General features: G+C 39.4%; 1 protein-coding gene across 4 annotated transcripts in view; it reads left to right on the top strand.

The window, feature by feature from the left end:
* TBC1D32 (TBC1 domain family member 32) overlaps positions 1-26,356 on the top strand; it is a 158,911-nt gene that overhangs the window by 14,400 nt on the left and 118,155 nt on the right. For all 4 annotated transcript variants that reach the window (XR_010919439.1, XM_067546666.1, XM_067546668.1 and 1 more), the window contains exons 4-17: positions 783-960; positions 1,795-1,866; positions 2,898-3,023; positions 5,017-5,095; positions 5,252-5,355; positions 5,445-5,506; positions 7,584-7,728; positions 8,602-8,661; positions 12,544-12,643; positions 13,016-13,153; positions 13,837-13,929; positions 20,723-20,865; positions 21,849-21,976; positions 24,847-25,048. Coding sequence is in view for 3 of the 4 variants with exons in the window: in XM_067546666.1 (XP_067402767.1) it covers positions 783-960; positions 1,795-1,866; positions 2,898-3,023; positions 5,017-5,095; positions 5,252-5,355; positions 5,445-5,506; positions 7,584-7,728; positions 8,602-8,661; positions 12,544-12,643; positions 13,016-13,153; positions 13,837-13,929; positions 20,723-20,865; positions 21,849-21,976; positions 24,847-25,048 (1,630 nt within the window). In the remaining variant the exon portion in view is untranslated. The remainder of the gene's footprint in view (positions 1-782; positions 961-1,794; positions 1,867-2,897; positions 3,024-5,016; positions 5,096-5,251; positions 5,356-5,444; positions 5,507-7,583; positions 7,729-8,601; positions 8,662-12,543; positions 12,644-13,015; positions 13,154-13,836; positions 13,930-20,722; positions 20,866-21,848; positions 21,977-24,846; positions 25,049-26,356) is intronic.

Raw genomic sequence — 26,356 nt, 5'->3', positions numbered from 1 at the left:
ATTCAGAAGAAGGTATGCTTGTACAGAAAGTTTATGGAGCTGAGGTCGGAGGAAGTAGAGCATGAGGTCTACAATGAAAGAAGTTGGAAGATGCAATTTTGAGGGATTTGAGAAACCTAAATCTTCCCATATTGACTCTTGATGAAGGAAGAAGTCTTGCAAAAGAACATTCATGATGGAAGTTAATTCTACACAACACCAGGGCTACATTATAGCCATGTGAATCTCCTGCTTATTAAACATTATACATTTTAGATTAACTTGGTTATCCAGATCTTGAACCTAAGGGCTATTCTGTCCATGCATTCTGTACTGCTGCTTCTGCAGAGGACTTTTATGGAAGAAAAAAACCTTAATTCAACTTCTGGAGACAGAAATAGTAATGAGGATCAGATTTGGTCTCTATTTTGTTAGGGCTATATTTTGCTGTTATCTTGCACATTGTTCCTATTGAAGAACATCTGAGTGCAGAATATGGAAATACAGATCCTTATGTTGTTTGTTATAAATTTTAGTGTTGTCATTTGAATAGTTGTAGGAGAGGTACAAAATTTAGAAGCCTCTTGGTTTATTTTTAAAATATATTTGTAGTTTTTAAGTTTGCACACCCATTCTGTTAATAATTTGGATCTGTATAGTATTTTGTATTTATTTTAAAACCTTTTCAGTTCACTGAGTAAATTCAGTGAAATGTCAATGTAATGGCATGCCTTATTCCATTATTAATAATTTAATTAGTGATTTTTATTTTATTTAGTATTAACATTGCCTTGATTTTGAAGGTACAGAGAAATGATGCATTCCTTGAAAAATGTCATGATGGTGGCGGTGGAATCTCTGATTAACAAGTTTGAAGAAGATCAGATGCGTAATAAGGAGATGCATAGGAAAATCAAGAAAGAACAACATAGTGCTTACTACACAGACAACTGCTCTGATAGTGACTCATCATTCAATCAGGTATGATACTATGCTCTGGGCCTGTATTGTGAAATAAGTATGAAACTTACTTGAAACCTGTGATCTTGATTAATTTGATAGTGAGTTGTGATGTTCTGATTAAGGATGAGATGGCACTTTCACTGAAACCCCCATTTTCAACTGATTACAACTTTTTTCAAAAGATACCCTTTTGTTTCAATATCCTCACGTGTTCTCAACCTTGAAGTGATATTTTAAAGATGATCTCTAAGGAGTCTTTTCAGATGAGCAGCAGCAGAATTGAGTCTCTTTTTAAAAAAAAATAAAATAAATAAAAGCTTAGATTCTGTAGCCAGATTCTGCTGCAAAGGGTAAATTCTTTGGCAGTTCTGTTGCCTTAGAGTCAAGGAGAACATGGTTCCTTGCATATACGTCTGTGAGCATGCAAGAGCATGAACATATGTAATCTGCAAGGTATGTGCAAGTAATGTGAGAAAAAGGTGAATTTTACATAAACACAATATTCAGTTTAACTTTTTGCATTTTTTTTGAAAGAGCAATATAATATATGCATTTCTTTTCCAACGTGCAATACTAAGCTATATTATTGACTGCATGTCACATTACCTAACATTGTATAATGATATAATAAAACAGTATTTTATAATGCATAGGTAGAGAAGAGAGAATATTGTTACTGGACCTTCAACTTTGCGTTTTCTGAACTTTGGCCATTTAAAATCTGAACTTTAATGTTGTATTAAGATAGATGCTAACATTCTAATTGATCAAAAATAAATGTTATATCCATAAAGTCTGATGGTGCATGTTAATAGGATTTATTTAGTGAACATTTTACATTGTGTGTTACAGAGTTATACATTCATGACTCAAGAACAATTACAACTACTTGTGGAAAGACTTGACCCTACTCAGCCTAAGGAAGTGAGTCAAAAGAATACCTAAAATATTGCTTATATAAATGAAAATTTATGGAATATTTGAGAATATAGTACATGTAGATAAACATGGGTGAAATCCTGGCTCCACTGAAATGAATGGCAAACCTGTTAGACGTCAATGGTTCCAGGATTTCATTCTATGGATTACAGCTTTATAGTTATGATAACACAAATAATAATAATAATTAATAATAAACAGCTACTGTTGCAACCATCATTCTAGTTTGTATTTAAATGTGGCTACAATAGGTAAAAGAAGTTTTTGTTTTCAGTATTTACACACTACTTTTCTTTTACAATTAAACATTGTACTTTTCAATACTGTGCTGTAAATATAGTCGTTGGCTGTTAACATTACTGTGTAGCTCAAAAGTTTGTCTCTTTCACCAACAGAATTTGGTTCCATAAAAGATATTACCTCACCCACCTTGTCTCTTTAAATTTTCTATAGGTGGTTTTAGTTACTTGAAATAAGTGACCATAGAGTATATCAATCTACAAAAAGACATTATGAACAATAACGTTATCTAAGATGAGTTACAGTGGAGATTAAAGTTATAAAGCTTTTGGAAGTGCAACAATAAAACTTAAAAGGTGTCTGACAATAAATTGCTTTATATTTTTCATTGTTTACTTTTTGTGATGCTATTAGTCCAGGCTGTGGGAAAGTAAAGCAATTTAATGTTCTAGTGTAAGTCTTGTAATTGATAACAAAATATTTAGTTTCAATAGGAAAGCAAAATAGTAATAGGAATCAACATAATCCTTAAAATATTTTAATTATTTATTTTTAAAAGTGTATGCTTTTGTATTGTCCTCACTGTGACACAATGTTTTGTCCAAATGATTGTAATAATCTACTAGCAGAGAAGGATGGGCTTTTTTTTTTTTAATTCTTTTTTTTTTGTGTCCTATAACTATGGATTGTTTCCCCACAAAATCATATTTTTAAGTGTTTTATTGTAATAGTGCTATGGATAGCATTGTTTTGTTTATATTTCCTGATTATTTCAGGTGCGCCAGGAAGCAATGCAGACATTATGCTCTGCGCCTCCCTCTGATGTACTGAACTGTGAGAGTTGGCCTAATTTGCGTAAACATCTTACAATGTCGCTCTCGGATCCTGATTCCACGTTCAGTGTAAGCAAATGTTTTATATGTAGCAATCAAATGTTTATCCATTCCAAACAGTTCACAGGAATAAACATGTACATTTATGATATGGTAGTCTGCTGGTCTGGGAAGAGGTAACTAATTTGTGTAGTTATCAGTTATATTGTTCTTGAGATAAAACAACTTACCAGGTTTCTCCAGTCCTTAATTTAAAGTTGACTGGCACAGGATTTTTTAATAACTGGACTTGTTCCCTTTATTGATTTTTTTATGATATATGACGATGCCTAAATATTGCTTTTGGTTTTTATAGATTTTTTTCTGATTGTTTTTACTTTAGAAATACCTGTTTTTTCCTGGTATTGCTAGAGGTCTCAGAGGATGTGTATTTTCTTATCTTAATTGAAGAGGTATTCACGTTTGTATTGAATCTTTAACAAAGACTTCTTTCCCCAATATTGTTTCATTAGTCATTGAAGTTAAATAGATATAGAGCAATTTTTTAATTAAAAAGTAACACTTATTAATTACTGTGTCTACCTAGTGTAGGGCATACTGCTTTATTCAGTAATGTCACTTGAACAGTATAGCCTGGAGGAGTTACACGACTCTTAGAAGCGCTACTAGTGGGAGAAATGTTCAAAGGCATAAATTTGAGCAACTTGCCCAGCATCCATTGGCTTTTACTGGGACTTTGGTACCTAATTCCTTTAGGCCCTTGTGAAAAATGTCAGCCTATATTAGTTTTAGGCAGTCAAATGAATGTCTGTGAAAACTACTGAACATGTTATAATATGAGCCTGTTGGAGGAAGTACCATGATTCCCATTCCAGTAGAAAGTGGTACAAGGTGGGTCAAATTCTGATTCTCTGAACCCAAAGATCATTGTTTGAGAGGCTGTGACTTGGAATAGAGTGTGGAGAGATACAGGATCTTAAAAGGTGAGACAGATTGGCAGAGATTACTGGAATTCACATCAGACCCAACAAAGTACTCAGCATAGAGTTTACATATGTTTATTAAAACCTCATAGGAATACAGTGCAGTATTTACATTCAGTTGCTATTTCACAGGCAAGCTTTATGCAGCCAATCAATTCACATTTAAATTAGTGGGTATTTGACTGGTATCCAAATATTGCTTTGCGTAGACCGATTCTGACTGGGCTAATTTTAAAATAAATCTAGTATTTTTTTCTATTGAGAAAACAACTTCGTTGTTTCTGTATTATACTGTTTACTGTGGTGTTAAATTTGCACTTTAAAAGTTAAATGCATGGAGTGTTATTTAGGTTGTATCTTTTGCTTTGTTCTCTGCAATAGCATAAAAATAAAATGTATTTTTCCTTCTGTTAAAAAGATTGCCTAACTGCTCTATAAAATAATGTAGTGGTAATCTCTCACAGCAAAGCGATGTAATTTTCTCATTGTCACAGAAAATATGATACATCATGAAGATACAGTATTGCATATGTACTGTTCAGAAAAAAAGTTATGTTGCTTTCTTTATTGCTTTTGGCATTGCAAATGAAGTAATATGGGTTTTTTTAGTGTGGAAGTATCCCTCATACCTTCCAAAACTAAAAAGGTTAAAGCTGCGCCAGGTGCTGTTGTTTATCTTTCTTCTTGTTCCTAAATAATTCTTTCATTGGTTTCAAAGCAGTGGCTAATCTGCATATCATTAGTGTTACCGTGTAAATTACTTGCATGTTGTATGACATTAAAAACAATTAAAATATGCTAATATAGGCCCTGATCCTATGCCTACATAGATCAATGCAGTTCCATGCAGGAGCAGTAAATTGCAGTATCAGGGCATTATTCCTTTTAGATTGTAGGTTTTTGAGACCAAAGACCTGTTTTGTGCCCTTGTAAAGGACTAGGCACATTTTTAGTGCTATTTAAATATTGTGTAATATTGAGCATACCACACAATAAATTTTAATCGTACCATATTTTGCATAATGCTAATAAGGTTATTTGAGCATAGGATACTAATTTTTTTTTTTTTTTCCTCTTAGGACAAAATTTTGAGATTCTATGCAAAGACCTTTTCATCTTCTCCACTAAATATGACAAGGGAAGTCTATACAAGTTTAGGTATGTGAATGTAATCATTTTTAAAGAGCTTTTCATGTTTCATATGTTTTTCTGAAGTCAGTTGATAAACAATATTTTAATTCACTTTTTTAAAAACATCTCATCCTAATGAAGTCAATATTACCAGTAATATTGTGGATTTTTTTCTCTTTTCAGCAAAACACTTAGAATTGTTCTTTCTTTCTGGAGAAAAATGTGTTCCTACTATTTCAGATGGTGTAGACATAACTAACACAGAAATAATTCGTTTACTTAAAAAGGTATAAGTTAGCTTTCCATTCTTTTTATTTTTTTAACTGTTGAAATATTTATTCTTTTTCTTTCTTAATTATAACCTTTATGTTTACAGATGCGTCTTCTAAATGAGTACCAGAGAGAAGTTCCCTCTTTCTGGATTCGTCATCCAGAAAAGTATGTCACCTTGAATCAATATTTCTAAGATAAATATTTTTACATTGGTGTTAAAGGCATATAATTATATCGAAAGATTAGTAATGTGTAGCCAAATGTTTAGGTTGTAGGGGGATGGAGAGGGACTGAGAGCTGGTTGAGTGTGGGACGGGAATGGCCAGTGGATCTGTGCCCGGCATGGATCCATTGGATCAGAAACTTATTAGGGGCTCATTAAGGACACTGGTCTAGTACTCCTTTCCTTCATTGCTATTTTGTTTTATTGGATGCTTTACAAACCAAGATGCAAGGTCCCTGTACTGTGTATTTTATAACCTAAACAAAAAACACATGAGGAATGGAGGATGGTGGATTACAAAGGAAGTGGTGAAGCTAGTGGTGATGTTCAGTATATGTCTTGTGGTTCCTTGTTTTCTTTCTCTTGTGCACATACAAAGGGTTTGTATAAGAAAAACACTTTTTGGATGGGAATGAGGAAAAAGGATTTAAAAGGCTGTGTTGAATAAATTAGTTTAAAGGAGCGATGCTACCCAGAGGCTGTAGGTAATGAGTGCAATCCAGCTATGTAGACACCTGAGGGTATGAATTCACTCTACAGTCCTGGCATAATTTCAGTAAACCTTTTAGTCAAGTCTATTTTGATGGATTTCATAGTGTTCTTTATTGTAAACTGTTTCATTGCATAGCTTTGGGCTTGAGGCAGGAACCACTTGATGAAATTCTATGGCCTGTGTTATGGAGAGGGTCAGACTTGCTTATCATTGTGATTCCTTCTGGCCTTAACATTTGTGAATCTCTGAATAAACATTTAGCATGATTACTCTATGTACAAAACATCATACAAGATTTTCCCCAGCACCCTAAGCAGTTGTGGTCCACTGTGCCTTTCTTTTTTGTACCATATTCCCTTCCTCTTTAATTTAGTGTACTACTAAAATAAAGATATTGGTTTCTTCCAATTAATTAATCACAGTCTTAGAGTCCTTTTCCATTCCGCATCTGCCAGTTCAGAGCTATTACTTCATTCTTCACCTGCCATCAGCTATGCAGGTATCTTTATGTAAATATATTTTTCAGTATATTCTCTTTCCATTCTCCCTTCCTCTGCCCTCATTTTCCAATCATAAAGACCCGTTTGACACCGATAACCCTATCTTTTCTCTCTCCATAGCTAGTTCAGTTTCTGGTTTTTAGTCCTCTGTGCTTCTCAGCCTTTCCTACTACTGTCTTTCAGCCTTCAGGCCCGCTGCCTTTGGGGAAGCAGGCAAACATTTTCGCCTGCTAGTTCAACTGCAGCCTGGCATCAGCTGCATGACATCAGCTCCCCATCAGTGCACTCAGAATCCACCTCATCTCCAGACTTTCTGGAAACCTTGTCCTCTCTTTGCATCTGCTAGCATATACAGATGTCAGAATCTCCAAATGATCTATGACTGTGTGGTGCAGGAAGTGTTGGTGATTGATTATGTAGCATTCTTAATTCCAAGTCATTGATGGTCCAGTGCCATGGCATATGAGAGATTCTTTGCTATTGGAGGGGTTCTTTAATTAAACGTTAATGGCATTTTTCCCAACAGTCAGAAACTTTGGCCCCAGGGTTCTGGCCAAATCCAATTCTGAGTAATTACATTCTAACTATTTAAATTTCCCCTGCAATTTCAATCGAATAATAGTGTATTGTTTTCCCTAACAATTTGGGCAGTGGTTTTTGTGCATAGTTAAACATTTACCTTCTTTTGTCTTGGTGGAGACTGCATTTCAATGGTGGGTAAAGCAATTAATAATAATAATAATTGCTACCTAACTCTTATATACTTATATGGAATCCTTTGGGAAAATGCTATATAAAAATATGCATGTTGTTATCCATTTTATTCACAGGCAAGCAGCAAGGGCTAAAAAAAGAACTTAAAAAGATCAAATTAAATGTAATTCAGTTTATATTTACAATATATATATTTCTCAATTTAAAAAGTTTCCAAATATCAGAAGGAAGTTTATTTGTGAATGGTAGAAGTATAAAATTTAATTCAATTTCACTCTTAACTGAGTTTTTTTTTTCTAATACTCTCTTGAGGTATATGGAAGAAATAGTTGAGAGTACCTTATTGCTATTGTCAGTAAAACGTGAGCAAAGACATCTTGTTTCTCCAAAGCTTTTGGATCCAGTCTACTTCTTGGCTCTGCTTGATATCAAAGCTGTGTGGTTTAAAAAATGGATGGTAAGGAAAAATGGAAGGATCTACTGATGATTTTAATGTATTCCAGAATCTTTTAAGTCATACAGATTGGGAACAGTGGTTCCAGATTATAATCAGTTCCATTTTTTCAATCTCTCTCTCTCTCTCTCTCTCTCTCTCACACTCACACACACACACACTCTCTCTCTCACTCACACTCACACTCACACACACACACACGTGTAAACACACACACACATTAAAGGGGTTTTGAGGCAGAAAGTAATTAGTGCAGAAGTAGTTTAAAATGTATCTTTTGTGACAATTTTTAAGTAAACGTGATTATATATGTAATGAAGGGTTAAAATGTAAACATCATAAAACAGTGAGAAACATATATAAAAAGTTGTGTGTGGAAGTAGTCCTGGTTAGAGAGAAGGTACAGGTGAAAGTTTAGAGAACTTTATTGGGAAAGTGGTGTAGGCTTCTTTTGAGGTTAGAATTAGCTATCCTTCAAGGGAACATGAAGGATCAATTTGCATTCTGCCCCTCGCACCTATACCATTCAGAGTTTGCATAGCTCAGTATGAAACCATTTCTTGGCATCTAAACATAGTTATTGGTTTCCTAGTTTGGCACATGTGTAACTGTACATTGTGTTTATTTTCATTCTGGCCTATCTCTAAACTACTGTAGTTTTATTGTAATCCTCTCTTTGTTACTGCTATCTTACTCTAATGCCAATAGAAAAACATTTTTGTATACAATACTGATTAATATGAGTTAGAACTAAATTTACTGCATTTAATTATGTGCAGTAATTATTGGAATAGAATTGGAGAACTTTCTTTGTGTTGCAAAGTAAAAATTAAAGCAAATGATAAATGTTCACAGTGTTTCTATTTTGTAATTTAGCATGCATATTATAGCAGAACTGTGGTGCTAAGGCTCCTTGAAAAGAAATATAAATCTCTGGTAAGTCTATATTTATGGTTGCCGTATTCTGCTTAGAATTTATTTCCATTTTGTTCCTTGTGGTTTGAGCAATTATTTGTTCCTGTCTTCCATTATGGCTAATCTCTATTCCTTCTCTTAACCATGTGATAGTTTTTTAATTGATTCAATCTTTGGTTTAAAAAATTTGTTTTAGAATTAGGTAGTCTTTTCTCACTGGTAAATGCAATGTGTGGCATTTGAATAAGGGACAATTGAAAAGCTATGTAATAAATAGGACAATTGTTTAGTACTATTTATATGTGTTGTGCTATAGATTTGTGACATAAGACATACAAATAGATGATATCAAATACATTGAAAATTGTCATAAAAACATACATTTTGAGTTTGGTTTTAAAGTGTTCGATGAAAAAAGACCCTCTTGTTAAGTGCAGTATTAAGGTTATGAAATCAAGTGTCATCAATCAGAAATTATAAGGCTAAGGCAGAACATAACAAATATGTAAAGCCTGTATTTATAGACATACAGGCACCAATTCTGCAACTTGTTCCACGTGAGCAGACCCCGGTGTGACAGTTGTGGGACCTGGGAAGTGTAGGAGTTCAAGTGACTATATTGAAATGTGCCAGCAGGCATGGAGTTTTGGGATAATGTGTTAAGTGGCTTTTCTGGGGAATCCTTGGGGAGTGGTTAATGCAAATTCCATAGGCCTGGCTGTGCAAAAACCCAGAGAGAAGGCTACTGACTGGTTACCTTGGCTCTAGTTCTATAAGAAACAGCTGAACTATCCATTTGAGGTCTGGTTCCTGGTCTAAAAATTGACATGAACTTGTAATCAAGGGGCCAAACTCAGCTGTGGGGTTTGAAAGACTGACACCTACCAGAACCCTGGATTGGAATTGGAGGTGACCCCTGATATATGTAGGTTCTTTTATTGTTTTTATGCTTTCCCTTTAATGCTTTTGCCCTAAGAATAAAATGCAGTTTACTTTGTGAAGGCTGGTTGGTAGCTGGTGTACCCTGTTATAGTCCCTGGAGAAAGAATTAACCATAGGTGCTGGGTCCTAGTCAGACGTACTGGGAAATCACAGTGAGGTGCAAAGGGACTGCCAACCAAAACACCGAGTCTCAAAGGAGAGATGGAGGTCTCCCACCCCAAAAGAGGTGACAGCCAGGAAGCCTAAAACCTTGAGAGGATACTCTTGAGAAAGACCAGGAGGAGAGTCAAAGATGCAGTTAACCTAGGAACTGTGATCCCCTGCACTTGCACAAAGTGTCACTGATTTCAGAGAGGCTCCATATGGCTGCAAGTGGGCATCCACCCATATGGAGCATGTTGCAGGATTGAGGATGTATTTTGTAAAATATGTTAATACAAATTAAGCAATGTGATGATATATAATTGGTAAGATTATAAGATATTAAATAAAATATAGGAAAAAAACATAAAATACCTATTGTATCAGGTGCATATAGGTTTATTAGTTGTGCATCAGTAGTATGCTCAGCTCTCTGAAAGCATAGAGGAAAACATGGTCCATGCCCCAAAAAGTTCATAATATAAGTGTACACACAGTACAGTTAAACATACATGATTCCTAAGTGTAAGGTAGGCCCACTACCAAGTTGCGCATTTATTTTATACTATTTTTTCAATGTATATGCAATACGTGGGTCAATAGTGAAAGACATATTGGTACCCCAATATAATAATTGAAACTATAAATTCAGGCCAGCTCCTGCATTATTTGCTAATATCAAAAACATATTTTTGGAGAGGTGTCTATCTGCAGATTTGACTGCACTGTTACAGCACCTGTTGAGTAGAGTATAATTTTTTTAAATAAAAAATATGTGGTTGCGTAAACACACTATCCTTTCATAGAGAGCGTCAGCACAAGTGACATTGTCCATGCACTAATACATTTGATTAGTGTAGATGAACCCTCTGACCAAACATTTCAAATTTGGATGCCTAAAGGTAGGCTTCGAAGTCCATATTTAAGCACCTAAATAAAAGTGGTCTGATATTCAGAATTGTTGGCCACCAACAATCCCATTGAAATCAATGAGAACTGCAGGTATTCTCTACCTTTGAAAATCAGGCCACTTTTATTTAAACAATTAAACATCAATTTAGAAGTCTAATATTAGGCACATAGGTTTGAAAATATTGACCACAAACTGTGTTTTCAGATCATTGTAATCAAATATCTAACTTACAGCACCATATGCATTTAAGCTGGCACTAAATTTGATCAGTCATATTCAGTGATATAGACACCATTGTACGGTACATTGGGAGGGAGAAGAAAAAGAAGAAATAGTTTGAGGCTTTGAAGACCAGAGCAGGTGTCCTTTTGAAGCAGGAGAAAAAACATCTACATGTGTAGAGGGCAAAGTGACTTAAAACATGGCTATTAAAAGTTCAAAGAGATCATGAGTAAAAAGGTGATTAAAATACGGGATAAGTTAAAGCAGTGGTTCTCAAACTTTTTAAATGGAGCCCCCCTGTGGACTTTTGTCTAACAGTCGCGCCCCCCTTCCTCTAAATCGCGCCCCCTTTTCCCTCTTCTGAAAGGGGAGGGCCCTTTCAGAAAAAGAATGGGGCTCAGGGGAAGGGGGGGTCGATTGTTAGGGGGGCACTTCCCACGCTGTAGGCCCTAACAGTTGTGCCCCTCGAATCCCTCCCTTTCAGAAAAAACCCAGGTCCTACAGCGTAGGAAGCGTGATAGCAGCAATGCGGGGAGCAGCGGCAGCAGTGGAGGAAGTGGGGAGCAGGGGCAGCAGCTCAAGCAGCAGTGTAAGGGCAGCAGCAGTGTGGGGAGCATGCCAGACAGTGGCAGGGCGCTGCTGCAGGAGATGGGTGGCATCTGCTTCTGTGTCTGGGGAGCATGGAGCTGGACTGGCTCTGTCCCCTGCTCCATGCTCCCTCATGATCCATCTCACGCACCCCCAGGGGAGTCCGCCCCCCACTTTGAGAACCACTGAATTAAAGAATGCAGTTGACTTTTTGGAAGAGTGTAGCTGATTCTCCTGACATCTTCAAGATGCTACACTTATTTGCAACACTTATTTGTTTATCGATTGATTGATTACAAGACTTTCTTGAAAGGATGACCAAAGGCACCTTAAGCGAGGGAGGAGGGGGGACCATTATCTGGCTTGCTGGGAGAAGGGGTATATCATTTTATGGGTAGGGCTGGGGGAGAGAGGCACAGATGCTTCTGCAAAATCAGTGGATCAGTGGACTCATCCCCCAGGGACTGGAAGAGCCCGGGAGTTGATAAAGGTATGCCTGGCAAGAGAAGTCCCTTTTCCCCAGACCAGGTGGAACAGCAGTGTGTTGGCTCGGGACCAGGATGGAAAAAAGGCGGTTGGCTGAAGCCCACAAGTAGATATTGAAATGATCATGGAATTACCTGTACTGTATACTTTTATCTGCCAGGTAGTCTCAGACATCTAATAATTAAGTTGCAGGCTGTTTAAACCGTATTCAGTGTCTCCTGTCCTCCTCCTGGTATAGTCGGACAATGTTGTGGTTTAGGTTGGTCTGCTGAACTTCTTGAAATCTCAAAATAATTCCCACCACACAGTTTCCATATCAATATTCCTGTATAACACTAAATACTGTACTGCCCTTACCTTTCATAAATACCTACACAGTACCTTTTTAGCTGAATAATCCTTTTGTTACCTATAGATCTGAGGTTTCTGTTCAGTGGCATTTATGTTGCTTTGGAAAATTTTCCCTCCATGTGGTAAGTGGTTGATTCATTTTCAAGTACTTGCAATCATGAAAATTCAGACCTTGTTGTTAAGAGGCAGTACTTGGATCAAAAGGAGAATTAATGTATTGTGAAGTGTAGGAAATTTTATTGTATTGTGCTTTTTTTCAGATTACTGCATCTGTTCAACAGTGTGTTTACTACTTTGAATCATGTGAATCAGCAGTTGATGGAACTTCTAGAGTTTGTGTTTTGCCCCAGCAGCATATCAGTAAGTAATTAATTTATCATGTTGTATAATTATATATATATGTGTGTGTGTATATATATATAATCTAGTTTTTTATACCATGTCTATTATTGTGATATCTAAGCACCACATGGCAAAAGAAAAATACACCCCCATACTTTCACTCCACAAAAATCTCTTCATGTATTCTTTTGAAATAGCTCTTTGTCTTTTTCACTTGAAATGAAAAAAAAGTAGTTTTCAGTGATATTTGCTTATTTATGCTGTCTGGGAAACATTCTCTACAAATGTAGTACTATACATTTATTGGTGGTTCAAACAGGAATATATAATAGACAAATACAGTAGTAAAAACTATAACTGAATTGTGAGAAATGTTCTTATTTTTTTAAGGCAGTTACCAGAAGACTTTCTACACAGGACAAGAATTACAGTATATCTATTTTGTTCATTCACTGTGCCTTTTAGGAAGATTGTTGATATATAAACAAGGCAGAAACCTATTTCCTATACAGCTGGAAAATAGAAAAGGTATGGACAAGTGGAGGAAAAAGGAAAATGTGTAATGACGATGTGTTTGTAGTTAGGCTGTGTTTCAAATGTGAGGTGGATATTATGGGAGACTCTTCCTATTATTCAGCATTTATGTAATTAGACATCTTTGTTAAAACAGTGTGACTAAAATTGAGCATGGAGCCTAATTTCTTCGTTCTTAACAGTATGTTAATTTTTGTTGTTGTCTGAGTAGTGAAAGTACTAATGGAGGAATTAGTGTACTAAGAATGGTCAAATTATGAGGACACTGAGATGAGTTAAATTCACAGTTTTGTAGCAAATTTATAGAAAAATTCCTTTACAGTTAACTTCAGCTTGTAATAGTTTTGGTGGAGTTTGTCCAACTATTCATAACTATTGTACATATATTCAATATCTTCAAATTATAGGCTTTCTCCTACTTTCATGGAAGATATGGTAAAACTCCAGTTGACTTAAATAAGATCAAGCCATATAAAATGATCTGGAAGTACTTTGACAGAGCTATTCGTTATGTGGATACAGTCCAAAATTACTGTAGTGTATCATCTATAGATAAAACCGTTAATCACAATAAAACAATAAATTGCTTACCTATGTTTAGAAAGACCATTTAGTTATGAGATTAATGTAATGCTTTATTTTATAGAGTCCTTTTTTTTCCCTTGGGATATTTGTAGGTTTCATATCCCTAACAGACCTGTTGGTACTGTTTATTCGATTTATTTATTGCTCTCCAACTTGCCCAAAGACTGCTCTGACAGTGCATACAGGTAATATTACCCTTTTTACTTAATTGTATCACTTTGTGAACAGGGGAGGAATTCAATAACTTTTGTTTTTGGTTACTTTTAGTTTGGAAATTATAAATAATTTTGCAAACGTTGCTTTTATTTTCTGGCTTTCTTGGCTGGATATTATATTCACTATTTGAAGGTGGCTTAAGTAGGCATCTGGATAAAGGTTGTGATGTATGTTAAAGTTCATTTATATTCAAAATTTAAACTAATACTACTTCTTCAAGAGTTGGTCCCTATGTGGATTCCATACGTGGGTGCTCATGTGCGCCAGGTGCCAGAGCTGGAACTATTTGTAATAGTCTTCGTTGACCCGTGCCACGCATGGTCCATGTTGTTGCTTCCGAGGTCTTACGAGGCTGCGTGGGTTGATGCCCCTTCAGTTCCTTCTTACTGGCACATGGCCAGAGTCGGAACAACCTCCCCTCTGAACTCGAATCTGCGTAGCTAAAAGAAAAAGTTAGAAGAAAGTTAGTTAGTTGATAGTTATAGCAAATGTAGTTTCTTTGAGTTAGTCATTATAAAAAAAAAAAAAATTGTGCATGGAGTTAGTTGTTGTCATCATTTTTTTCTAATAAGGCATCCCACCCATTCCAGGGGACCATGCCCCGACAAATCAGATTCAAGAACTGCATTTCTTGCCCATGCTTCTTCTTGGTCAGTGACAACCATCAACGCTGCCTCTATTGTTTGGGTGAAGCTCATGTTATTGCACAGTGCTCCATTTGTTGGTCCTTCCCTACGTGAACCCGTGAATCTCAGGAACTCAGACTTCACAAGCACTTGATGAAAGAAGCGATGTATCCATGTGCACACTGTGCAGTGGCACTGATGGACCCACCAGAACGTCCATCTTCCTCCGGTATGTCACTGTCGATACCGACGCTCTGGCAAAGACCCATAAGGCCCACAAAAAGCCTGGCCACGGGCATAAAGGAGGCTCCCTGGGCCAGGCAGCTCCCAAGCACAGTGTTCCCACCGCAAGCCAGGTGAGAAGTTGTGCACTGCCCCTGAAGCACCTGCTCTGAAGAGGTCTAAGGCAGAATGAAAGACTAAACACCTCAACGAGCCTCTGCCTGCCACCACCCCAATGAGCAATTCACTGCTGGTCTCTCCGGCTCCGTCAACCCCGCCAGGTCACTCGATACTATTCTGGCTGATGCTGCCTACGCCCCCGCACATGCCAGACAGATTCTCACTGCTGACACTATCAGCAGAGGTACTTCGACCGTTAGATAGACTGCCACAATAGGGAGTGCTGGACATTGTGCAACCTTCGTCTCCAGTGGATGAACTGCTACTTTTAATGGCACTGCCACAAAGAAGACCTGGAGAACTGATGCAGATGGCTTTGGCACCGCTGGTCCCGACGGCTCCATCCTTCCTGGAACAACACTCAGACTCTGAGTGATCGTCGGACCCAGGCCATCTTTCTCACCTGCACACAGCCCACAGGACCATCATCAGTAGTATCAACCACTGTAGGCTTCCACAGCAGAGCAAGGGTTCCGGTACCCTAGCAGCCCACCACCGCCACAGGGCCAGCATGCCACCACCTCAGTATGGAACCCCTTCGGATTTTACGCCCTCAGCATATGAGGAACTTCAAGGGACTGTTATGGCCCTGGCACCGGCAGAACTGCTGATACTGACCAGAAAGTTGTCTTCTCCAGACAAGGCCCTCATTCTCTTGGCCCTCTCCCCAGGAGATAATGAGGAGCAATACCAAGACCTTTTACGCCGTATGGCTACAGCCCTCAATTTCACGGTAGAGGCTGTGAATGACCCCCAGGACAAGTTCCTAGATATTTTACAATCAGCAGGACTGTCCTGGATAGCACTCCCCATATTCAAGGTGATACTGCAACCAGCTCAGACAGTTTGGCACACACCAGTGTCTTGTGCCCCCACAGTGAAGCACACCAAAAGACATTACTTTTTCCCATCCACAGACACGGATTTTCTCTTTACCCACCCACAGCCCAGCTATCTAGTAGTGCAGGCGGTTGTGAATCAAGCTAGACTATGGCACTTCCGGTTCACCCTACCTGATCGGACAGCCAAAGAATTGGACCACATTGGACAGAAAGTATATTCTTCTGCAGGCCTACACTTCCACATAGGCGGTTATCAGGCCACACTGGCAAAATACAGCTTGAGTGTATATGAAGCTGGCACAGTTCCACGCCTCCCTCCAGGAGGACAAACAAATGGAGTTCCAGGTCATTGTCACTGAGGGCAAGCTAGTGGCCAAGGTTGCACTCCAGGCAGCAGTCGACACAGCAGACATGGTGCGGATCCTTGCCTCAGGCATTGTTCTCACATGGGACTCCTGACTGCAAACCTCGGGATTCCCTGTGGAGGCGCAAACCGCCTTGGAAGACCTCCCGTTTGATGATGATAAATTATTTAGTGACAAGATAGATGAGAGCCTAACCTCCCTTAAGAACTCTCGGGCCCCACCCAATATCAGAACAGACCATCTTTCAGGCCATGCTATCCCACTTGACTGGCCTACCAACCCTAACCACCACGACAGCAGGACCAGAAATGCTGCCGTCAATGATCGCAACAACCCAGATTCTCAGCTGTCTCTACCTCCCCTGCATGTAATTCCCAACAATGCCCCTCCAGAACCATGAACCAAGCCTCTACCCTTCTCCAGCTACTCCGATTGTCTTTGGGGGCCGTCTTGCTCTTTTTGCCCACAACTGGAGCAAGATTACTACTGATCGCTGGGTGCTAGATGTCGTTCACAATGGATATCTTATAGAATTCCATACGTTTTCCCTGTGTCACCCTCCATGCGACGAACGGACATGCCTGACACAATTGCACCGTCAACAGGAGGCCTACATGCTCCTCGACAAAGGAGCCATAGAGTGGGTTTCACATCAATATCAGGGCTATGGCTTCTTGTAGTGAGATGGAGTGGCCTCTCTCTAACACAGAAGAGGAGTGAGCGTCTCTACCTAAGGGGGCGGAGCCAGGCCAGACTCAGTCTTCTCACCGGAAGTGGGTGGGCGGAAGGGCCTCTAACTTAGTTGGGAGAGCTGCTGGAGGAGAAGGACATTTCTCCCCCGGTGCTGAGGCTTAAGCCTGACCGCTGCACCACTGATGAGCTGCCAGAACTGCCTACTGCCTTGAGCCCCAGTAGAGCTACTGGAGCTGCCTGATGCCTGTGACGCTAAGAACCTGCTGGGGCTGCCGCTTGCAATTTACCCCAGGGAGACTGATGGCGACCCGGAGGCCTAGGTGCTGTTAAAGAAGCGGGGTAGGAAGGAGCCCAGGGAAAACAGACAATTGTCCAGTTGTGTTGTGGCCTGCAGCCGGGTCAGCGAGTTTTGGCTGGAGCCCGTTGACCCAGTGGCAGAACACTCTGCCACTGCTAGGGCCTTGGGCTGGGACACAATGGAGTTGGGAGGGTCCATGTCACCCGCCCCCCTTGCCACCCCACGCCTGGGGTGGTAGTCTTACCCATGCCTGTGAAGCCTCAGGGGTGCTCTACCCTGTGGTCTGCATGCCCTAGACTATATAGATTGCTTTGCTTGTCCCGCCCTGTCTGAAGGCTTGGACTTTAGACTGCATGCATTCCCCGCCTTGCCTGAGGGCCGGGGACAATAGACTGCTACTCAACTGATTGGCTAATTCCCCTTGCTAATAGACAGTGAATGAGTGAGACGGTGTGGCCTCCCTCTGACCCAGAGGGGCAGGAGTGACTGGCACCCCCCTGCACTTCTACTCCCCCTACTTCTTTATACCAAAGAAGGGAGGAGACCTTCACCCCATTCTGATCTACGGTCATTGAACCGATTTATTTGCAAATTCTGTTTCTGCATCTTTACTCTTCCCCAGATCATTCCCTTTCTATTCCCCTGAGCATGGTTCACAGCTCTCAATATGAAGGATGCATACTTCCATGTGGACATCCATATCCCGCCCATGGCAAATTCCTTCACTTTACGATGGAACATTTCCACTACCAATTCCGTGTACTTCCCTTCAGGATCGCCACTGCCCCTCACGTGTTCACAAAGGTCTTTGCTGTTGTAGCAGTACAGATGAGACACTGGAGGCATTCATTTTTTCCTTCCCTGAATGACTGGCTTCTGGTGGCACCATCACGCAACTGCTTCCTTGCTACTATCTGCACCCTGTGGACCCTCCTGGCCAGCCTAGAAGTATGTGTCAACGAAACTAAATCCACCCTTGTGCCAACCCAAGCCCTTTTTTCAGAGCCTTCCTGGACTCCTGCACAGTCAGGGCATTCCTCCCAAAAGACTGGTTTGCCACACTCATATCCCTCATCACGAGACTCCGATGGTGCCCCCTCATGTGCCTACGGCACTGCCTGTCACTTCTGGGCCACGTGACAACGTGCATAGCTGTCATGCCATACATCCATCTCCACATGCGGTGCCTTCAATTATGGCTGCGCACGGTGTATGACCTGTAAAGGGACCACCTTAGCAATCGGATCCCCCTTCCGTTCACAGTACTGGCTTCCCTGTCCTGGTGATGTGATCCTTCCAAGGTTTATGGCAGGCATCCTCTTCAACTCTCCTAACCCAAATGTACCCTGACAACGGACACCTCCCTTGTAGGTTGGGGCACCACATACAAGGACATACAATGCAAAGTCTTTGATTCCCCAAGGAAGCACCGATGCATATAAACATGCTAGAACTCCATGCAGTCCAGCGTGCCTGTCAGGTGCTCCTGCACTTTGTGAGCTCCAGACACATACAACTCCCCTCTGACAACATGACTGCGATCATTTATATCAACAAACAAGGAAATGCCAGGTTATCAACACTCTTTCAAGAGGCGGTACGACTATGGCACTGGTGCCTGTGACACCATATCATACTACAAGCAACCCATTTACCAGGGATAGACAATGACCTGGCAGACACTTTCAGCCGCTCCTTTCACCGCAACCACAAGTGGGAACTACGTGGCACCCCTCTCCACCCAATCTTCCGGAATTGGGACACACTGCAATGGGATCTCTTCGCAATGGCCTCCAACCACAAACTTCCTCTCTTTTGCTCCAGGTTTGCCATCGGATGAGGTTCACGAGGGGATGCTCTCCTCCCCTGGACCTGGGAGCTGCAGTATGCATTTCCTCCTATTCCACTTCTCCCACAAGTACTCTAGAAGGTGAAGTGAGACCGAGCAACCCTCATACTCATAGCCCCGTTCTGGCCTCGCCAGTACTGGTTCACAGATCTTCTTCAACTTTTGATCTGCCCACCAATTCGATTTACCCTTCTATTGAACCTCCTCACCCAAAAATGAGGCCAAATCTGCCACCCCAACCTGCACCCTCTCCACCTCACAACATGGAATTTGGATGGGGTTTGCGGGTAGAAGAGGCGTGCTCTACACCAGTGTGAGACGTACTTTCCCACAGTAGACCCCCTCCACCAGAGTGTGTTACCAAGCCAAGTGATATTCCAGGAATGAACAGCACACAGTCATCACTCCCTGGACATGGTGCCCATATTGATGATCAACCTTCACCGCTCAGGCCTCGCCCTCTCCTCCATTCCCGTACACTTAGCGGCAATCAGTTCTTTCCTTCCCCTGGTGGATGGCATCTCGATCTTCAGTCATGCAGCCATGACACATTCAATATCTTTTTCCTCAATACCTTTCCCTCGGTTAGGAAACCCATCCCCCTGTGGGACTTTAACCTCCTCCTCTTAGCACCCACCAAACCACCCTTTGAGTTGTGACCATCTGTTCACTCACTCATCTCTCGATGAAGGTGATTTTCTTAGTGGCCATTACGTCTGTCTGCCGAGTTAATGAATTGGCAACGATGATGGCAGAATCCCTGTTCACAATATCCCATAAGGACAAAGTCTCCCTATGACTCCACCCCAAGTTTCTTCCCAAAGAGGCTTTGTCATTCCACCTCAGTCAGGCCATTCATCTTCCAGCCTTTTACCCTAAACCACACACCTCCACCAGAGCATGTACCCTACACTCGATCAACGTCGGCTGTGCGGTAGCCTTCAATCTCCAGAGCATCAGCACCTTCCAAGCCTCGTCCAGACTCTTTATCTGTATAGCAGAACACTGCTGAGGCTGTACTGTTTCTTCCCAGCGCATCTCAAAATGGATCTCCTGCTGCATCATGGACTGCTACTCTCTTTCACAAGTCTCTCCGCCACCGGGCATTGCTGACCGCTCTGTGCAAGCACAAACTACCACAGCTGTCCTACTCACAGACGTCCCATGGCAGGATATTTGTAAAGCTTCAATGTGGTCCTCCATCCACACATTCACTGCTCATTACGTCAGTTCCAGTCGATAGAAACAGATGCGGCTGTGGACTGTGCAGTACTGTGAACTCTTATTCCTACTCAGCGCTCGCTCCCACCTCCAAACTGAATACTGTTCGCTATGCTACTCACATATGGAATCCACATAGGGGCCAACCATTGAAGAAGAAAGGGAGATCACTTACTGTAACTGGTGGTTCTTCGAGAGGTGTGGTCCCTATCTGGATTCCAGTCCCACTCCCCATCCCCTCTGCTACGGGCTCACAGCCTACTGGTAAGAGGAAACTGACGGGGTGTTGACCTGCACAGCCTCATAAGAGCTCTATAAGAGTTTGGTAAGAGCATGGCGTGGGTTAATGGAGACTACTAAAAACAGTTCCGGCTCTGGTTCATGGCGTATGGAATCCAGATAGGGACCACACCTCTCATAGAACCACCACTTACAGTAAGTAACCTCCCTTTCTTGTGTTTGTCAGGCAATTATTGCCCAGCAGTCCTTGTTACAGAGGTGCTACAAATTCTGTGTGACCGAACTGAATGCGCTACTGAATGCGTATATACTAATACGGTGATAGACGCACTTCTTCATCCTATTCATAATTTACTGAATGGAACACAGGTTTGTAGTCTTCCCCCAAATAAACTTTAAATATTTGTTTGAATCTTTTCATATCGAAGAGCTGTGTGAGAAAATTCAATCCTTTTTTTTTTTTTTTTTAAAGTGTATGCCTGTGGTATTGAAAATCAGCTAATGTCCTGCTAATGTGGATGTTATCCATTATAAAGGTGCTTAATTTGTATAGTTTATTTTCAGTACTGTATAACCTTTAGTGTAAGGGTAGTCCATTCTCCATGCTGATTCAGTCCATGGGCTCTTTCCTGACACTATCATTAAAGATGATAATTAGTGCCAATTGTGATGTGGTTGTGTATGTACTTCAATTTGAACTGAGACCATTTACTCATTATGTTCAGACCTCAGTGGTTCAGGAACCAAATTAACAATCAACATTACCCAAAAGAGCCACAGTGTAGTGTGAACTCATTGTTTCACTTACTATAGTACTATACTATATACACACTAACTATAATTCTCACTACAAATAAATTAATAACTTAGTGCAAGTTGATAACTTAATTGGTTAATAACATAGCAAAAGCCTCCTAACTGGTTAATAACTTAGATTTGTTAATAATTAAATCACACAGTGTGTTAATACCATGTGCTGCAAATTGCTGCAGGAGACCCATTAAAAAAGCTGCTTGTGAGCTTCAGTCTGAGTATCACTGGCAGGGCCCAAGCATAATATTTTTGGGCCCAGTACCAACTTATAACACGGGCCCCGTCCCACCACATATCCAGGGGCTTGCAGCCTGGGCCAGGCCCCCCAAGAGCTTCTGGGCCCCGGTAAAGTGTACCCTTCCCCCATGTGAGGGACCTGATCACTGGTTTAGGCCACTGAACATCTGTTATAAGAATGACCATCAGTCACTACAGACGAGAGGCAGACTTGAACAAGTATATTTCACAGAAATATATTGAAAACGTAAAAAGAAACTTTATAATCCATTTATTTTAAAACTTTTTTTTTAACCAAACAGATGAATATAAATTGCCCTGAAACCTCTTTAATACATATTGCTGATATTTTGGCAAGGATTGCTGCTGTAGAAGATGGTCTATCTCTTCTCCTTTATGGAGGAAACACGAACTCTGCCAAAAAGGATAGGTAAGAGAGTACTTTAAAGAATTATGTTAGTCCACTAAATATGCGCTTGAAGTCATTCGTTGTCCCTGTTATTTATACAGTGCCGTATGTTTTATTTTTGCTTTAAAGAGCAAACTCTAGTTACCAGATAGATCAAGGGAGTATGTCAGTGGAATGAACTGTGATAAGACAATGTAGTCTGAATGGCATGTTGAAGGGGCAGTTTTATAGAAAACAAAAAAAAGCAGATTTTGACTGTTTAAAAATTTCCTTTGTAACATGAGAGCTTTGTCCTTTCAGTAGACTTTAAAAAAAAAATTGGAGAATTTTGGGGTCAATTTAATGCTCATGAAAGTGAGGGGTAAATAGTATTGGAACAGAGTCAGCTTTGGTAAGGTTGGTCACATGATCCCTGCTCTATACCCATCTGTCTGTGCCAGCTTTAGATTTTTGCAACCTTCTCTCACCTGAAATCAGTTATCTGCCTAGCATAATGAACAACCAGAATGTAAATGTAATTTACATTTACTATTCCTTATGAAAGGCTGTTTTCTGACTGGCTGAAATGTTTTACCTCCATCAGCAATAAGATTACCCAACCTTAATGTAGTATATATGGACTGGAAATTGACACAGTGTGAGCTTCCTTCACTTCCAGGGCAGTGCACACTATTGCCACAGCATTCCCTTGATGAAGGTCTTGGTATCTGAACTAAGATGCAGTGTATCACTTTGCCTGCCATGTAGGCCATCATCCACTTTTCTCTTTGACATATTGATGTATAAAAGATAATATTTTTGAAAAATGAATTAACTTGTTTTGTAGGTAGAATGGAGGTATGGTAGAGTTTTGATCAAGAGTTTTACATAGATTATCATTTCCCTATAATGGCTATGTTTGCCCCATCCTTATAATGGGCGGATAGGGCTTAAACCCTGCCACTGGGTTGAGAAGTAGAAACTAGCCCTTAAAGAGTGACTGAGCAGCAAGTTCTGGAGAGAAGAGCTGACAGTTATGACAGGTTAGGCAGTTTGGAGATGAAACTAATAACTATGCTTCCTAAATTGGGAAATTCATAAAAAGGTAGCAATTTTGCATGGAGAGAGGATGTGGGGGTGGAGAAAGAGAAAAGTATTTCTGACTTGGGAGAAGAGCTGGTTGTCTTCTAACTTGGGAGACTACTGAACCAGATCCCAGTTAAGGGAGAGGAAGAACTGAGGAATTATTTATCTATGTTATACTGATGAGGATTATAGTGATGCTCAGATATATAACTATTCTAAGAACTGTCTTTTGTTGCTTTTCCCAACTGGATTCTTAGCTGAAGGAAGCAGCTTTGTGTGTTTTGAGGTTACTTGGAGCAAAGTGGTTTAAATCGCTGATCGTAATCTTACTTTAAGTTTGCATTTTTTAGTTATTTTCCTAAAGAGAGGTTGTTTCTCATTGCTTGGTAACCATTAAACATAGAATCATAGAAGATTAGGGTGGGAAGGGACCTCAGGAGGTCATCTAGTGTTGATTTGCAACTAAATACAGCCTTTATACTAGATTTGGTACTTTTTTTTTTTTTGCTAACCAGGAGGATACTCTATATTGGAGTGGTTAAACTGTGGCTCATGAGCCCGCATGTGGCTCTTTTACAATTAAAGTGTGGCTCATGGAACCTCCTATGCCCTTCTCCCCCCTTCTCCGCCTACCAGACTGGGGTGGAGAGCTCAGAGCTTCCGCCCTGTGTCAGTATGGTGTAGCTAGAGGATTCTGCCAAGCATGGAGGGGAGTTGGTGGGTCGGTCAGTAAGTTTGGCCACCCTTGCTCTATATCTATGCACATTTACTTGCTTACTATATAAACAGTTTTATAGTTTAACATATATTTACTCAGATTCTTAATTTTTACATTTTATTATATTAAAAATGGTGAATGATGCATTTTTTTATTTACTAGGTTAGTTTTTTACTTATCTGTATCAAATTGCATTTATCTGTAAATTGGAATTAAATTAAAATGCACAAAAACAGCATTTTAAATTTTTTTATTAATTAAATAAAACTATCTTAAAAAAGTAAGTTTACCAAACATGTTTGGTATTTTAAACTAATTGATTTATTAAACAAAGGATGTATAATCTGTATTTGGTGTGTTGAACTGGTTGTTTCTGGTCACCATGTCCTTTAAAATATTAGATCTCATCTTCTGGCAACTTGTTTTTATTTATAGATTGATTGAGGAAAATGAGGTTTCTTTCTTTTTCAATTCCTAAATGGTTTCTTAACTGAATGAACTAGTCACCAAATTGAACTAGTGGAATAAATTGAAATGAAGAAAATAGTCTATATACCTGCAGCAGAGGTTATTACTGTCAAAAGATGGTTTAGCACTTCAACAAACCTGCTTCCAGAGAGTGATTTTCACAAGTTCAGTGATTTGACTTTCTTTACAATATTTTTTTTTCTAAAATTTTATTCAAATTATTTTAATAGATTATAGTAAATTTAGTCCTTAGGTTGTCATAATTTCAAATTGAATTTTAAATAGATTATTTTTTGAAAAAGAGAAATGTACTTAATTTAAATAGATAATCTGATTTAAATTTAAAAAAATCATTAATTTTTATCCACCTTTAGTTGGACTAGCTGGACAGATGCTATTCCACATTTGTTTTGTTTGGATCTATAGGCCAAAGGAAAGTGTCCAGTGATTTTTGTTTTCCTGTGGCTGAGGTTGGAACAATTTTTTTTTCTCTTTTTTTCGGCCTAATTTAAAGAAGGTATGACTTCAACCCCTAAGACTGCCTACTGCAGAATCTGCATGAGCTACTCGAAATGGTTAATTTTAAGCTGTTTATTAGTGACTACAAAACAACATTTTAAAAGTGCTATTTTGTTTCTAGTTTTACAGCAGCTCATACAATTGTTCAGTTTACAAAGAAACTTCTTGATGAAAATATTTCTGTTTTATCTGGATCCGAGATGATGCCGGCCCTTAAAGGAGCTTTCATTTTTGTGTGTCGTCAGATGTATGGTACCTGTGAAGGTCTGCAGGTGCTGATTCCTTATGGTTTACATGAATCAATTGCTGAGGCTTGGAAAAAGGTAACCATCTTATTGCAAACATAGATGTTTTGTGAACTATAAAAATATATCTTTACTGTTGTTATTATTATTATTTATTATTATTATATTACCCTTCAGATTAAATCCTTTATATTTAAGTTACACTGTAGGAACATTGGTATGGTTGAGAAGGTCCTTTATTCTACAACACTTGTGTTCTAAAGATAATTCCCACTCCTGAGTCTATGCATCTGTGCAGGCGTGGCAAGATCTCGTATACCTTGGAAGTTTTATGCCTTTGGATTAAATGGGAATTTTATACTATACCTGATGAGGTGCTTAGGTAGCCTTCAGTTGTCCACTGGTTATTTTATTTTTTATCATTGTCCATGAATGAACTCCTCTGAGGTTGAGAACTGCCACTAGTCAGTGCTCATCACATATCAGAGGAAGATTTCAAGGTATTACTTTTCTATCCCCAACCTTTTCTAGTCTCCGTTCTTGGTCTTGTAAGATTAAAACAAAAAAATATGCTTTAGTCATTTTTTAAAATGAACTTTCCTATGTTTTTTTGGGGGGGAGAAGAGACAGAAGAAAAGAATTTCAAACTGTGAAATTGGTTAGACCTCACTGAAACGCCCTAACATTTGCACCTGAAGCCTGCACAAAGAAGCTTCTCTTTTGTGTATCTTAGCACGCCTGTCCTAGAGAGCCCTTCTCCTGCAACTTTGAGAGCTGTGTAGCTTTTACTTTACAGTATACTACATAAATAAACCATTTGGGGCCCTCCTTCATTCACTAACATATTCATTGCTCAAATATGCTAGTCATGCACACGTGAGCTGCGTGTTTTTATCTAACCACATTGTGAGCTTAGCATAGTTATTGTGAAAAAAATCCAATTGTTGCACATTCCAAGAGTGCAATTGTAAAATAGTTCATAAGTTTGTCAAATCAAAACAAATGTTAAGATGATGATTTGTTTCATGCCAAATTTAAACTTTCTGCCCTCAAGTACTTTGAAGCTAGAGTTCATTTCAAGTAAATTATTCACATATTTCAATAGAATTGAATTGTTTTCTTTTCCCTCATGTTCAAAAATGAATGGACTATTTTGGCCCAAATATTCTCAAAATACTCACTTACAGACAGAGACCAGACCAGCCCTGTAAAAAAAAAAAAAAATTGGTTTTGAAGGTTAAATTTTTGGAAAAATATGAGACTGAAGATGTGGGGGAAGGAGGAGTTAGAATGGAACAGCAACAGCTTCTATTACAGTACTGTATATACACCCTATGATTGATGTGAATATGATATGTATGTATATACAATATTAATTAATTTAAT

Source organism: Emydura macquarii, unplaced genomic scaffold, assembly GCF_026122565.2.
Source record: "Emydura macquarii macquarii isolate MOO-44397 ecotype Brisbane River unplaced genomic scaffold, CSIRO-AGI_Emac_v2 contig_1146, whole genome shotgun sequence".
Taxonomy (NCBI): Eukaryota; Metazoa; Chordata; order Testudines; family Chelidae; genus Emydura; species Emydura macquarii.
The sequence above is the reverse complement of the archived record's forward strand: the minus strand, read 5'-3'. Positions and strand labels throughout refer to the sequence as shown.